Source organism: Hoplias malabaricus, chromosome 15 (assembly GCF_029633855.1).
Source record: "Hoplias malabaricus isolate fHopMal1 chromosome 15, fHopMal1.hap1, whole genome shotgun sequence".
NCBI lineage: Eukaryota > Metazoa > Chordata > Actinopteri > Characiformes > Erythrinidae > Hoplias > Hoplias malabaricus.
In genome coordinates this window covers 34,073,270-34,086,416 of record NC_089814.1, presented here as the reverse complement: position 1 = coordinate 34,086,416, position 13,147 = coordinate 34,073,270, and the positions used below count along the sequence as shown (strand labels likewise).

The following is a 13,147-nucleotide window of genomic DNA, read 5'->3' as shown; positions in this document are numbered from 1 at the left end:
AAAAATTTAAGCTTTAAAAATTCAAACAATTAATTTCGAAGTTGCTCAAATTCGGTAGACGAAATTCAGACACCAAAATACGAGTTAAAAAAAATTCAGATACACATCCGGGACACCAAGGATGAGCAACCGATTCATTTGGATTTCAATTTCTTCATCTTCCGGATATTAATAGTCTGTTATATTGTGTCTTTAGTGAGCCTTTCAGATTTTTGAGACACTTTGAAAATAAAGAGATAATATCCACGGAAGAAGCTAAACGTGTAGTTTTTCCATGGTATGGAAGTTGTATTCGTATTTCACCATCCAGCGGCGACAGAATGCAACTACTGCACCATTTAAGGTGAAAGAGAAAATCCAACTGAATCGATTGCTCATCCTTTGTATCCCAGATATGTATCTGAATTTTTTCACTGGTATTTTGGTATCTGAATGTCGTCTATCGAATTTGAGCAACTTCAAAATATATAGTTTGAATTTTTTGAGCTTGAATTATTTTTATCTGAATTTATTAACCTTCAATAATAAGAGTGAAAATGTGTTCTTGAAAATTCAAGAGTTCAAATCAAGAGCAATTATATTAAGATGCATAATTGTGAAGCAAAAAAATTCAGTCCTACAAATTCAAAGGTGGTAACATTTCAAAGTCTGATGAGACAGATTTGCTTACATAAATATTACATGAAAAGCTACCAAATAGTTGGATTTATGATCTGTTTTAAAACAGTAAATCAAAATGTTTACTTCCTCAGAACACAAATATTATTCTTTAGAGCGATCAGAGAAACACATCGGAGGTGCTACGTGGGAGCGGTGCTTTTCATTAGTTACACCATGTTTCCATATTTTCACACTACCTCAGAGTCTTCAGATGATATGTTGGGTCTTTCTGTAAATCCGTGAGAAGTCTGACTCCTGATTCTCCAGGATCGTTTCCACTGAGATCCAGTTCAGTCATGGGTGATGATGGGTTTGATTTCAGAGCTGAAGCCAGAGCAATATATCCTCCCTCTGTTACACTGCAGTTTCGAAGTCTAGAAAAAAAATTTTTTGTTGCATTTAATGTAAGGTTATTGTGCAAATAAAGTTATGTTGGAAGTTTTTATATGATGTATCAGTGTCTGTCATGAAATTCTGTATAATATTTTCATATTGTGCATTTATAATAATTTTTTAAAATTAGGTCTCACCTCAATGCTCTCAGTTTAAAGTTCTGATTTGTTAGTAGTGAACAAAGCTGCTCTACCCCAGAGTCTCCTACTGTATTGTTACTCAAATCTAGTTCTTCCAAATGTGAAGGGTTTGAACACAAAGCTTTTGAGAGAGCAGCACATCCTCCCTCTGTAATACTGCTGCTCTGTAACCTGTAAATAGAGAGTAATACTGGAGTTAAGATTAAGACAAAATATGTATTCATTCATTTCCTGTAACTGCTTCATCCAGTTCAACATTGCAGTGAGTCAGGAGCCTACCCAGAATCATAGGATGAATGGTGGGAATACACCATAGACAAGGCACCACTCGTGCAATCACACAAACACACCTATGGACACTCTGCATAGCCAATCCACCTACCAACAACTGTTTTTAGACTGTGGGAGGAAAAGGAGCACCTGGAGGAAACCCACACACACATGGGGATGACACACACAGTCACCAGATGTGGCAACTGGACCCTGAAACCCAGGATCCTGGAGCTGTGTGTCAGTGTCACTACCTACAGCACCACTGTGCAGCCCTGGTTTAAATATATTTATATTCATATGTACATTTTAAACCAAATTTGAATTTGAATGTGGAGATTTCTAACAGTGGTTTGTTATCCTCTACCACTGTGTTCACAGGAAAATAAATTATTCATTTTCTGCAACCACTGTATGCTCTACTGCAGGGGCGTGCAAATGTTTCTCAAAGTGGAGTGAACTGGATCATATCAAAATTCTTAAAGGCCAGTCTCTATTTCCAAATATATTATTCATAAATTATTTATAGCAATGTATTCAAAATATGACAAACACAAATTTACAAAACAGTTTATATTTATTAACTACTGAATTTTAACTGCTGCAAATTTACTAAAATTGACTGCTGCAGGAAATCAAAAGAGTGTAAAATCCAATATTTTACTGAAGATACTTCCCTCTCTCTGTAAATCACCGGTTCTCAGTGTCAACTTTGCATTGATTTATTTTTTTTCTTTTTTGCTGCAGCCATCACCAAATGTCGTTCTGTGAATTACTTTGCTGGCTCAGAGAAATGAGTGGTGATTAAGTTCAGCTTAGTTCATTAACACAGTGGTGCGATATCTTATACATTAGCGCACTGCTGCCACCTTCAGGTGAAACAAAAAAACTGCCAAGTGCCAGCGGGGCCTATAATGATGTTATAGTGAAGACGCTGGCCAATTAAAATCTTACAGCAGGTCGCATTTGGCCCAGGGGCCAGACTTTGGACACCCCTGCTCTACTGGGTCATGGTGGGCCAGAGTGTGTCAAGAATCATTGCGAGCAAGCCACAAACACACCTTGAACATGGTGCCAGTCCATCACAGAGCATCGCATGCTCACACATGTGGACACTTCTGAATAAACAGTCCACCTACCAAAATGCATTTCTGGGCTGTGGGAGGAAACCAGAGCACCCAAAGTATACCCATGCAGACACGGGGAAAACAGCTCAGACTCTGCACAACATGAACTGAGGCAGGGTTTGAACCTACAACTTCAGGACCCTGGAGCTGTTTGACCTGTTGTAGTATTATGCTTTTTAATGTGCCAATATATTTACATCAAAAGGATTTAAGAAATTACAATAGCATAAAATATACTGACAGCATGAATTTCCCAAATGACAAAAAACTGCCATATTCCTTTTTAATTTGTATTACACAATATTTTCAATTCAAGTTTGTTAAACTACATACCTGAGTATCTTAGTTCTGCAGTGTGAATCCTCCAGTAGAGCACACAGCTGATTCACTTCTGAGTCTCCTTTTACTTTCCCACTCAGATCCAGCTTAGCCATCAGTAAGGGGTTTTGTTTGAGAGTTTCAGTCAGACGAACACAGAACGTCTCTCCAGCAGAAATTTTTATCAGCCTACAGAGACACGACAAAACACTGACATTTCTACTATTTAACATTGGACAGTTTTAAATATAATTCTCTTCTGAACACTAAACCCTTATGAAAAGTAAAGTCTCACTGGGATAGTACCCTCAGGTGGCTGGGGTCCCTGATTAGTGCATTATGGTAGAAGACAATTGTATTACATTGCAGCTATAGCTTATGTGCTTTTTAAAAGATGGTTTTATAGAGCTCTTTTTCAAGCCGCATCTTTAATTTTCGGGTTATAAACATCTGCTTAAATAAAGGATAAAAATACCACTTTTCCATGGAAAATGTTCAAGGTTCAAAAATGGATTATAAGACTATTGTTGTAGCTTTGAACATATATTTACAGAATGTGTACCTTACTGAACCAAAATGTACTGGTAACTGATATATTTTACCGACAGCTGTGAAGGAAGGGCATATGTTTTAGGAGATTAATACACGTTTGTGATTATAACAAAAACATTCTCATTACTGAAAGCGTCTATCACTGCTAGTCACTAATAGTCAGATTTTACTTTGTTTTTCATATTCTTGATATGTTAAGTTTTTTCTTATTTTCTTAGATTTTTTCAGGGTACGTTCAGAAAAACATTTGACTAAAAAATACTCTGATCCTTCAGTTTATAACACTGGTACAAAGAAGGAGTATATTTATGGAAGCAAATCTGTCTCATCAGACTAAGAAGTATAATCATCATCATCATCATCATCTTTTCTGCTTTTGCATTTCAGGACTTTGAAATATTACCACCTTTGAATTTGTATCACTGAGTTTTTTTGCACTAAATTATGCATCTGAATGTTAATGCTTTTAAATTTAAGTCTTCAGATTTCCACCTCTGAATATTTTGCTTCGAAATTATGCATCTGAATATAATTGCTCTGGATTTGAACTTGTGAATTTTCAAGAACATATTTTCACTTTTATTATTCAAGGTTAATAAATTCAGATAAAAAAAATTCAAGCTTAAAAAATTCAAACAATTAATTTCGAAGTTGCTCAAATTCAGTAGACGAAATTCAGACACCAAAATACGAGTTACAAAAAATTCAGATACACATCTGGGACACCAAGGATGAGCAACCGATTCATTTGGATTTTCTCTTTCATCTTAAATGCTGCAGTAGTTCCATTCTGTCACCACTGGATGGCGAAATACAAACACAACTTCCATACCGTGGAAAAACTATACGTTTAGCTTCCTTCTGGGGATATTATCTCTTTATTTTCAAAGTGTCTCAAAAATCTGAAAGGCTCATTGAAGGCACAATATAACAGACTATTAATATCCTGAAGATGAAGAAATTTTACTGTGGAAATTATTTTGCAATGGCCCTGTGAACAAAGCATGTGATATGAGAGAATATGTGGAAACATGAACTGTGGGGATACAGTCGTGTGAAAATTAGAAAACCCCATGAAAGCCTTTGTCTTTTTAAACATATTTAAAAATATGTACATTTGACTTTCATTTGAATAGCAGTGAGAGATGGAGATTATACAAATAAAACTGGAGAAACTGCTTACAAACATAGGTTGTACAAGGTAATTGGCTTTGGCAGAGAGGATTTGGCAAATTTTTCATGGGTGCAACCCACATACTCAGCTCTACTGCTCATCCCACAAATGTATGTTCCTTACAAATGTGGCACAATTGAAAAGGGAAATTAACAGGCTTTTTAACGGTATAAGATTTATTTCCAAGAAGCATTGCTACAACAAAGTAAAACACAGTAAAATTTCTTCATCTTCCGGATATCAATAGTCTGTTATATTGTGTCTTTAGTGAGCCTTTCAGATTTTTGAGACACTCTGAAAATAAAGAGATAATATCCGCGGAAGAAGGTAAACGTGTAGTTTTTCCATGGTAAGGAAGTTGTATTCGTATTTCGCCATCCAGCGACGACAGAATGCAACTACTGCACCATTTAAGGTGAAAGAGAAAATCCAACTGAACTGATTGCTCATTCTTTGTATCCCGGAAGTGTATCTGAATTTTTTCACTCGTATTTTGAATGTCGTCTATCGAATTTGAGCAACAAAATATATTGTTTGAATTTTTTGAGCTTCAATTATTTTTATCTGAATTTTTTAACCACCACGACCCTGAACTGGATAAGCGGTTACAGATAATGAATGAATGAATGAATGAATGAATTTATTAACCTTCAATAATAACAGTGAAAATGTGTTCTTGAAAATTGAAGAGTTCAAATCAAGAGCAATTATATTCAGATGCATAATTTCAGTGCAAAGAAATTCAGTCCTACAAATTCAAAGGTCGTAATATTTCAAAGTCTGATGAGACAGATTTGCTTCCATAAATATTACATGAAAAGCTACCAAATAGTTGGATTTATGATCTGTTTTAAAACAGTAAATCAAAATGTTTACTTCCTCAGAACACAAATACTATTCTTTAGCGCGATCAGAGAAACACATCAGAGGTGCTACGTGGGAGCGGTGCTTTTCATTAGTTACACCATGTTTCCATATTTTCACACTACCTCAGAGTCTTCAGATGATATGTTGGATCTTTCTGTAAATCAGTGAGAAGTCTGACTCCTGATTCTCCAGGATCGTTTCCTCTGAGATCCAGTTCAGTCATGGGTGATGATGGGTTTGATTTCAGAGCTGAAGCCAGAGCAGTATATCCTCCCTCTGTTACACTGCAGTATAGAAGTCTAGAAAAAAATATTTGTTGCATTTAATGTAAGGTTATTGTGCTTTATCAAATAAAGTTATGTTGGAAGTTTGTATGTGATGTATCAGTGTCTGTCATGAAATTCTGTATAATATTTTCATATTGTGCATTTATAATAATTTTTTAAATTTAGGTCTCACCTCAATGCTCTCAGTTTAAAGTTCTGATTTGTTAGTAGTGAACAAAGCTATGATGTGAATGCAATGATGTGGAGATGGCAAATATCAATATTTTATTCGTAATAGAACATAGATGACAGATCAAAAGTTTAATCTGAGTAAATGTAACATTTTAAAGGAAAAATATGTTCATTCAAAGTTTCACAGTGTCAACAAATCCCAAAAAAGTAGCAATAAGTGGCACATTACGAGCATAACGAGCAACGAAATTGAGCTTATAACTTACAGCTGGACGACCAATTAACACTAATTAGGTAAATTTACAACATGATTGGGTATAAAAAGAGCTTCTCAGAGTGTCAGTGTCTCTCTGAAGCCAAGATGGTAAGAGGATCACCAAATCCACCATTGTTGTACAGAAAGATAGTGCAGCAATACCAGAATGGTGTTACCCAGCGTAAAATAGCAAAGACTTAAGTTATCATCATCAACCGTGCATAAAATCATCAAAAGATTCAGAGAATCTGGAACAATTGCTGTGCGTAAGGGTCAAGGCCGTAAAACTCTACTGGATGCTCGTGATTTCCGGGCCCTTAAATGTCACCGCACCTCAAACAGGAATGCCACTGTCAAGAAAATAACAGAATGGGCTCAGGAATACTTCCAGAAAGCATTGTCAGTGAACCCAATCCACCGTGCTATCCGCCGTTGCCAGCTGAAACTCTACAGTGCAAAGAGGAAGCCATTTCTAAGCAAGCTCCACAAGCTCAGACGTTTGCACTGGGCCAGGGTCTTTTAAAATGGAGTGTGGCAAAATGGAAGACTGTTCTGTGGTCAGAAGAGTCACGATTTGAAGTTCGTTATGGAACATTGGGACGAAATGTCATCCAGACCAGAGAGGACAAGGATAACCCAAGTGGTTATCAATGCTCCGTTCAGAAGCCTGCATCACTGATGGTATGGGGTTGCATGAGTGCTTGTGGCATGGGCAGCTTGCATGTCTGGAAAGGCACCATTAATGCAGAGAACTATGTTCAGGTTCTAGAACAACATATGCTCCCATCTAGACGTCATCTCTTTCAGGGAAGACCCTGCATTTTTCAACAAGATAATGTCAGATCACATTCTGCAGCAGTCACAACATCATGGCTATGTAGGAGAAGGATCCGGGTACTGAAATGGCCAGCCTGCAGTCCAGATCTTTCAACTACAGAGAACATTTGTTGCATCATAAAGAGGAAGGTGCGACAAAGAAGGCCCAAGATGATTGAACAGTTAGAAGCCTGTATTAGACATGAATGAGAGAGCATTCCTATTTCTAAACTTGAGAAACTGGTCTCCTCTGTCCCCAGACGTCTGAGTGTTGTAAGAAGAACGGGGGATGCCACACAGTGGTAAAAAATGGCCTTGTCCCAACTGTTTTGGGATTTATTGACGATATGAAATTTTGAAACAACATTTTTCCCTTAAAATTATAAATTCTGAGTTTAAACTTTTGATCTGTGATTTGTGTTCTATTCTGAATAAAATATTAGATGTTGGCACCTCCATCATTGCATTCAGTTTTTATTTACAATTTGTTTAGTGTCCCAACTTTTTTTGGAATCCGGTTTGTATATTTATTAAATACTGAATTTCATTTTAGAGTATTTACTGCTGCAGGAAACCTGCCCTCTCTGTAAATCACTGGTTTGCACTGTCAACTTTGCTTCTTTTTTTTTTCTTTTTCTTTTATTTAATTTATTTATTTATTTTGCTGCAGCCATCATCAAATGTTCTGTGAATTACTTTACTGGCCCAGAGAAATTAGTGGTGCTTAAGTTTAGCTTAGTTCATTACACAGTGGTGCAATATCGCTGCAGAGAGTGAGGGATAAAGCAGAGGGATTAGAAAAACTAAACTAAATATGGTGTTATGATTAAAAAAAACATGTACAATACCAGTGAATAATATCAAATAAATAATAAAATTCCACAAACATTAATGGCCTTTTTTATTTAAATAACATATTAGGCATAGTGTGACGTCACATGGACTGTTGTAAATATCATAAACTAACATCTTAATATATGTTATTAATGTGAATAAATTAACATTTATATGAATATACTATATTTTATATTCTGCTACAACATTATCAGCTCCACACCAGCATTAGTCTACTGACTGATTTAGACCTGCTCCTCTAGAACACATGTAGTTAATCCCTTTAATGAGAGAGTGTTACTCACTTCAGTTTCTCCAGTTTACTGAGAGGATTCTTCAGTAAATTACAGAGCTCTTTCAGTCCTGACATGTCTAGTTTATTCTTGTTCAGATCCAGCTCTCTCAGTTGTGAGGGGTTTAAATTCAATGCAGAAACCAGAGCTGCACAGTCTTCAGGTTTAATACTGTCTGATTTATACAGCCTAAAGAGGGCAAATAAAAACAGAGGACATCAGGAATACTGCAGTGTAAAATGACTCACAACTCAAGTCTTCTGCTCACTGACCCAAGGCGGCCAGAACCATGGGGGTGAGCTGTTATGCTTTGTCTCTGTCCTTGTGCTTTGTCTTGTTCTATTCCTCCAATGTGCTCTGTGTTTATATCAGCCATGTGATTGTGATCTCTTGCCACACGAGTGTTCACAGGTGTCTCTCCTTGTGTGTATAAAAGCCCTGTTACTTTGTCTTATTAGTCATTTTATGTGTATGTGTTAGTCTTGATGTTTCTTGTTTTGTTCGTAGTTTAGTCTTAGTCCTGTGTTAGTCTTAATAGTTTAGTCTTAGTCCAGTGTTAGTCTTAATAGTTTAGTCTTAGTCCTGTCTCCTGTTAAGACAGAGAATATTGTGAAAACTTAGTGTATGTATTTAACTATGTACTTACGTGAACTTTTCTAGTCTGTAGTGTGGATCCTGCAGTAGAGCTGAAAGCTGCTTCACTTTAATATCTCGTGTTCGTCTTTCACTGAGATCCAACTCCCTCTGTAGTAAGGGGTTACTGCCTAGAATGTGTTCAAGACACCTGCAGGCTTTCTCTGCCTCATTTTCCAGCAGTCTATAGTATAAAGAAGAGAACATAATGATTGTATAATGTTTGCATAATGTGGAAATGCCTTCCTCTGTTTTAGAACTGTCACCTCTTCATTATCTAACCACAGACAAACTGACATCTATTCTCCATCACAGTACAAGAATGTATGCAGCATCTCTATACTCCTCCACTTTGTAACATCCCTGAGAGTCTGAAATCATATAGTTGTCAACACTAACCTGGGTCAGTAAACCATGATCTTTAGAGTGTATGAGCTAAATGAATGTTAATTTACGAGAAAAAAAAAAATACTGTGTAATAAGGGTCATAGCTTATTGAATTAATGTTAAATTTTTACATTTCTCACCTCAGTTTTTTCGTTTTCCCCTTAAATGTGTCAGTGAGAGCCTCCACTCCTTTGTCTCCAGGATCATTCCCTTTGAGATCCAGTTCTATTAATTGTGATGATGGGTTTAATTTTAGAGCTGAAGCCAGAGCAGTATATCCTCCTTCTGTTACACTGCAGTATTGAAGTCTAGAAAAAAAATATTTGTTGCATTTAATGTAAGCTTATTGTGCTTTATCAAATAAAGTTATGTTGGAATTTTTATACGATGTATCATGTCTGCCATGAAATTTTGTATAATATGTCCATACTGTGCAATTACAATACTTTTTCCTAAATCAGGTCTCACCTCAATGCTCTCAGTTTAAAGTTCAGATTTGTTAGTAGTGAACAATTTTTTTTTTTTTTGCATTTAATGTAAGGTTATTGTGCAAATAAAGTTATGTTGGAAGTTTGTATATGATGTATCAGTGTCTGTCATGAAATTCTGTATAATATTTTCATATTGTGCATTTATAATAATTTTTTAAAATTAGGTCTCACCTCAATGCTCTCGGTTTAAAGTTCTGATTTGTTAGTAGTGAACAAAGCTGCTCTACCCCAGCGTCTTCTACTATATTGTTACTCAGATCTAGTTCTTCCAAATGTGAAGGGTTTGAGCACAAAGCTTTTGAGAGAGCAGCACATCCTCCCTCTGTAATACTGCTGTTCTGTAACCTGTAAATAGAGAGTAATACTGGAGTTAAGATTAAGCCCAAAATATGTATTCATTCATTTCCTGTAACTGCTTCATCCAGTTCAACATTGCAGTGGGTCAGGAGCCTACCCAGAATCATAGGATGAATGGTGGGAATACACCATAGACAAGGCACCACTCGTGCAGTCACACAATTACACCTATGGACACTCTGCACAGCCAATCCACCTACCAACAACTGTTTTTAGACTGGGGGAGGAAATCAGAGCACCTGGAGGAAACCCACACACACATGGGGATGACACATAGTCACCAGAGGTGGCAACTGAACCCTGAAACCCAGGATCCTGGAGCTGTGTGTCAGTGTCACTACCTGCAGCACCACTGTGCAGCCCTGGTTTAAAAATATTTATATTCATATGTACATTTCAAACAAAATTTGAATGTGGAGATTTCTAACATTGGTTTGTTATCCTCTACCACTGTGTTTACAGGAAAACAAATTATTCATTTTCTGCAACCACTGTATGCTCTACTGAAGGGGCGTGCAAATGTTTTTCAAAGTGGAGTGAACTGGATCATATCAAAATTCTTAAGGGCCAGTCTCTCTTTCCAAATATATTATTCATAAATTATTTATAGCAATGTATTCAAAATATGACAAACACAAATTTACAAAACAGTTTATATTTATTAACTACTGAATTTCATTTTAGAGCATTAACTGCTGCAGGAAATCAAAAGAGTGTAAAATCCAACATTTTACTGAAGATACTTCCCTCTCTCTGTAAATCACTGGTTCTCAGTGTCAACTTTGCATTGATTTATTTTTTTTATTTTTTGCTGCAGCCATCACCAAATGTTCTGTGAATTACTTTGCTGGCCCAGAGAAATGAATGGTGATTAAGTTTAGCTTAGTTCATTAACACAGTGGTGCGATATCTTATACATTAGCGCACTGCTGCCATCTTCAGGTGAAAGAAAAAAACTGCCAAGTGCCAGTGGGGCCAATAATGATGTAATCTTTATAGTGAAGTCGCTGGCCAATTAAAATTATACAGCAGGTCGCATTTGGCCCAGGGGCCAGACTTTGGACACCCCTGCTCTACTGGGTCATGGTGGGCCAGAGTGTGTCAAGAATCATTGCGAGCAAGCCAAAAAAACACCTTGAACATGGTGCCAGTCCATCACAGAGCATCGCATGCTCACACATGTGGACACTTCTGAATAAACAGTCCACCTACCAAAATGCATTTCTGGGCTGTGGGAGGAAACCAGAGCACCCAAAGTATACCCATGCAGACACGGGGAAAACAGCTCAGACTCTGCACAATATGAACTGAGGCAGGGTTTGAACCCACAACTTCAGGACCCTGGAGCTGTTTGGCCTGTTGTAGTATTATGCTTTTTAATGTGCCAATATATTTACATCAAAAGGATTTAAGAAATTACAATAGCATAAAATATACTGACAGCATGAATTTCCCAAATGACAAAACTGCCATATTCCTTTTTAATTTGTATTACACAATACTTTCAATTCAACTGTGTTAAATTACATACCTGAGTATCTTAGTTCTGCAGTGTGAATCCTCCAGTAGAGCACACAGCTGATTCACTTCTGAGTCTCCTTTTACTTTCCCACTCAGATCCAGCTTAGTCATCAGTAAGGGGTTTTGTTTCAAAGTTTCAGTCAGACGAACACAGAATGTCTCTCCAGCAGAACTTTTTAGCAGCCTACAGAGACAGGACAAAACACTGACATTTCTACTATTTAACACTGGACAGTTTTAAATATAATTCTCTTCTGAACACTAAACCTTATGAAAAGTAAAGTCTCACTGAGATAGTACCCTCAGGTGGCTGGGGTCCCTGATTAGTGCATTACGGTAGAAAACAATTGTATTACATTGCAGCTATAGCTTATGTGCTTTTTAAAAGATGGTTTTATAGAGCTCTTTTTCACACCACATCTTTAATTTTCGGGTTATAAACATCTGCTTAAATAAAGGATAAATATACCACTTTTCCATGGAAAATATTCAAGGTTCAAAAATGGATTATAAGACCATTGCTGTAGCTTTGAACATATATTTACAGAATGTGTACCGTACTGAACCAAAACGTACTGGTAACTGATATATTTTACTGACAGCAGTGAAGGAAGGGCATATGTTTTAGCAGATTAATGCACGTTTGTGATTATAACAAAAACATTCTCATTCCTGAAAGCAACAATCACTGCTAGTCACTAATAGTCAGATCTTACTTTGTTTTTCATATTCTTGATGTGTTAAGTTTTTTCTTATTTTCTTAGATTTTTTCAGGGTACGTTCAGAAAAAAATTTGACTAAAAAATTACTCTGATCCTTCAGTTTATAACACTGGTACAAAGAAGGAGTATATTTATGGAAGCAAATCTGTCTCATCAGACTATGAAATATTATCATCATCATCATCTTTTCTGCTTTTGAATTTCAGGACTTTGAAATATTACCACCTTTGAATTTGTATCACTGAGTTTTTTTGCACTAAATTATGCATCTGAATGTTAATGCTTTTAAATTTAAGTCTTCAGATTTCCACCTCTGAATATTTTGTCTCGAAATTATGCATCTGAATATAATTGCTCTGGATTTGAACTTGTGAATTTCCAAGAACATATTTTCACTTTTATTATTCAAGGTTAATAAATTCAGATAAAAAAAATTCAAGCTTAAAAAAATTCAAACAATTAATTTCGAAGTTGCTCAAATTCGGTAGACGAAAATCAGAACCAAAATACGAGTTACAAAAAATTCAGATACACATCCGGGACACCAAGGATGAGCAATTGATTCATTTGGATTTTCTCTTCACCTTACATGGTGCAGTAGTTCCATTCTGTCGCTGCTGGATGGCGAAATATGAACACAACTTCCATACCGTGGAAAAACTATACGTTTAGCTTCCTTCCGCGGATATTATTTCTTTATTTTCAAAGTGTCTCAAAAATCTGAAAGGCTCATTGAAGGCACAATATAACAGACTATTAATATCCTGAAGATGAAGAAATTTTACTGTGGAAATTATTTTGCAATGGCCCTGTGAACAGAGCATGTGATATGAGAGAATATGTGGAAACATGAACTGTGGAGATGCAGTCGTGTGAAA

General features: G+C 36.4%; 1 protein-coding gene across 1 annotated transcript in view; it reads right to left on the bottom strand.

Moving 5' to 3' along the window:
- LOC136668111 (protein NLRC5-like) overlaps positions 1-13,147 on the bottom strand; it is an 83,871-nt gene that overhangs the window by 24,505 nt on the left and 46,219 nt on the right. The window contains 4 exon segments of the mRNA XM_066645381.1: positions 858-1,034; positions 2,924-3,097; positions 5,624-5,800; positions 9,841-10,014. Of these exon segments, the coding sequence (XP_066501478.1) occupies positions 858-1,034; positions 2,924-3,097; positions 5,624-5,800; positions 9,841-10,014 (702 nt within the window).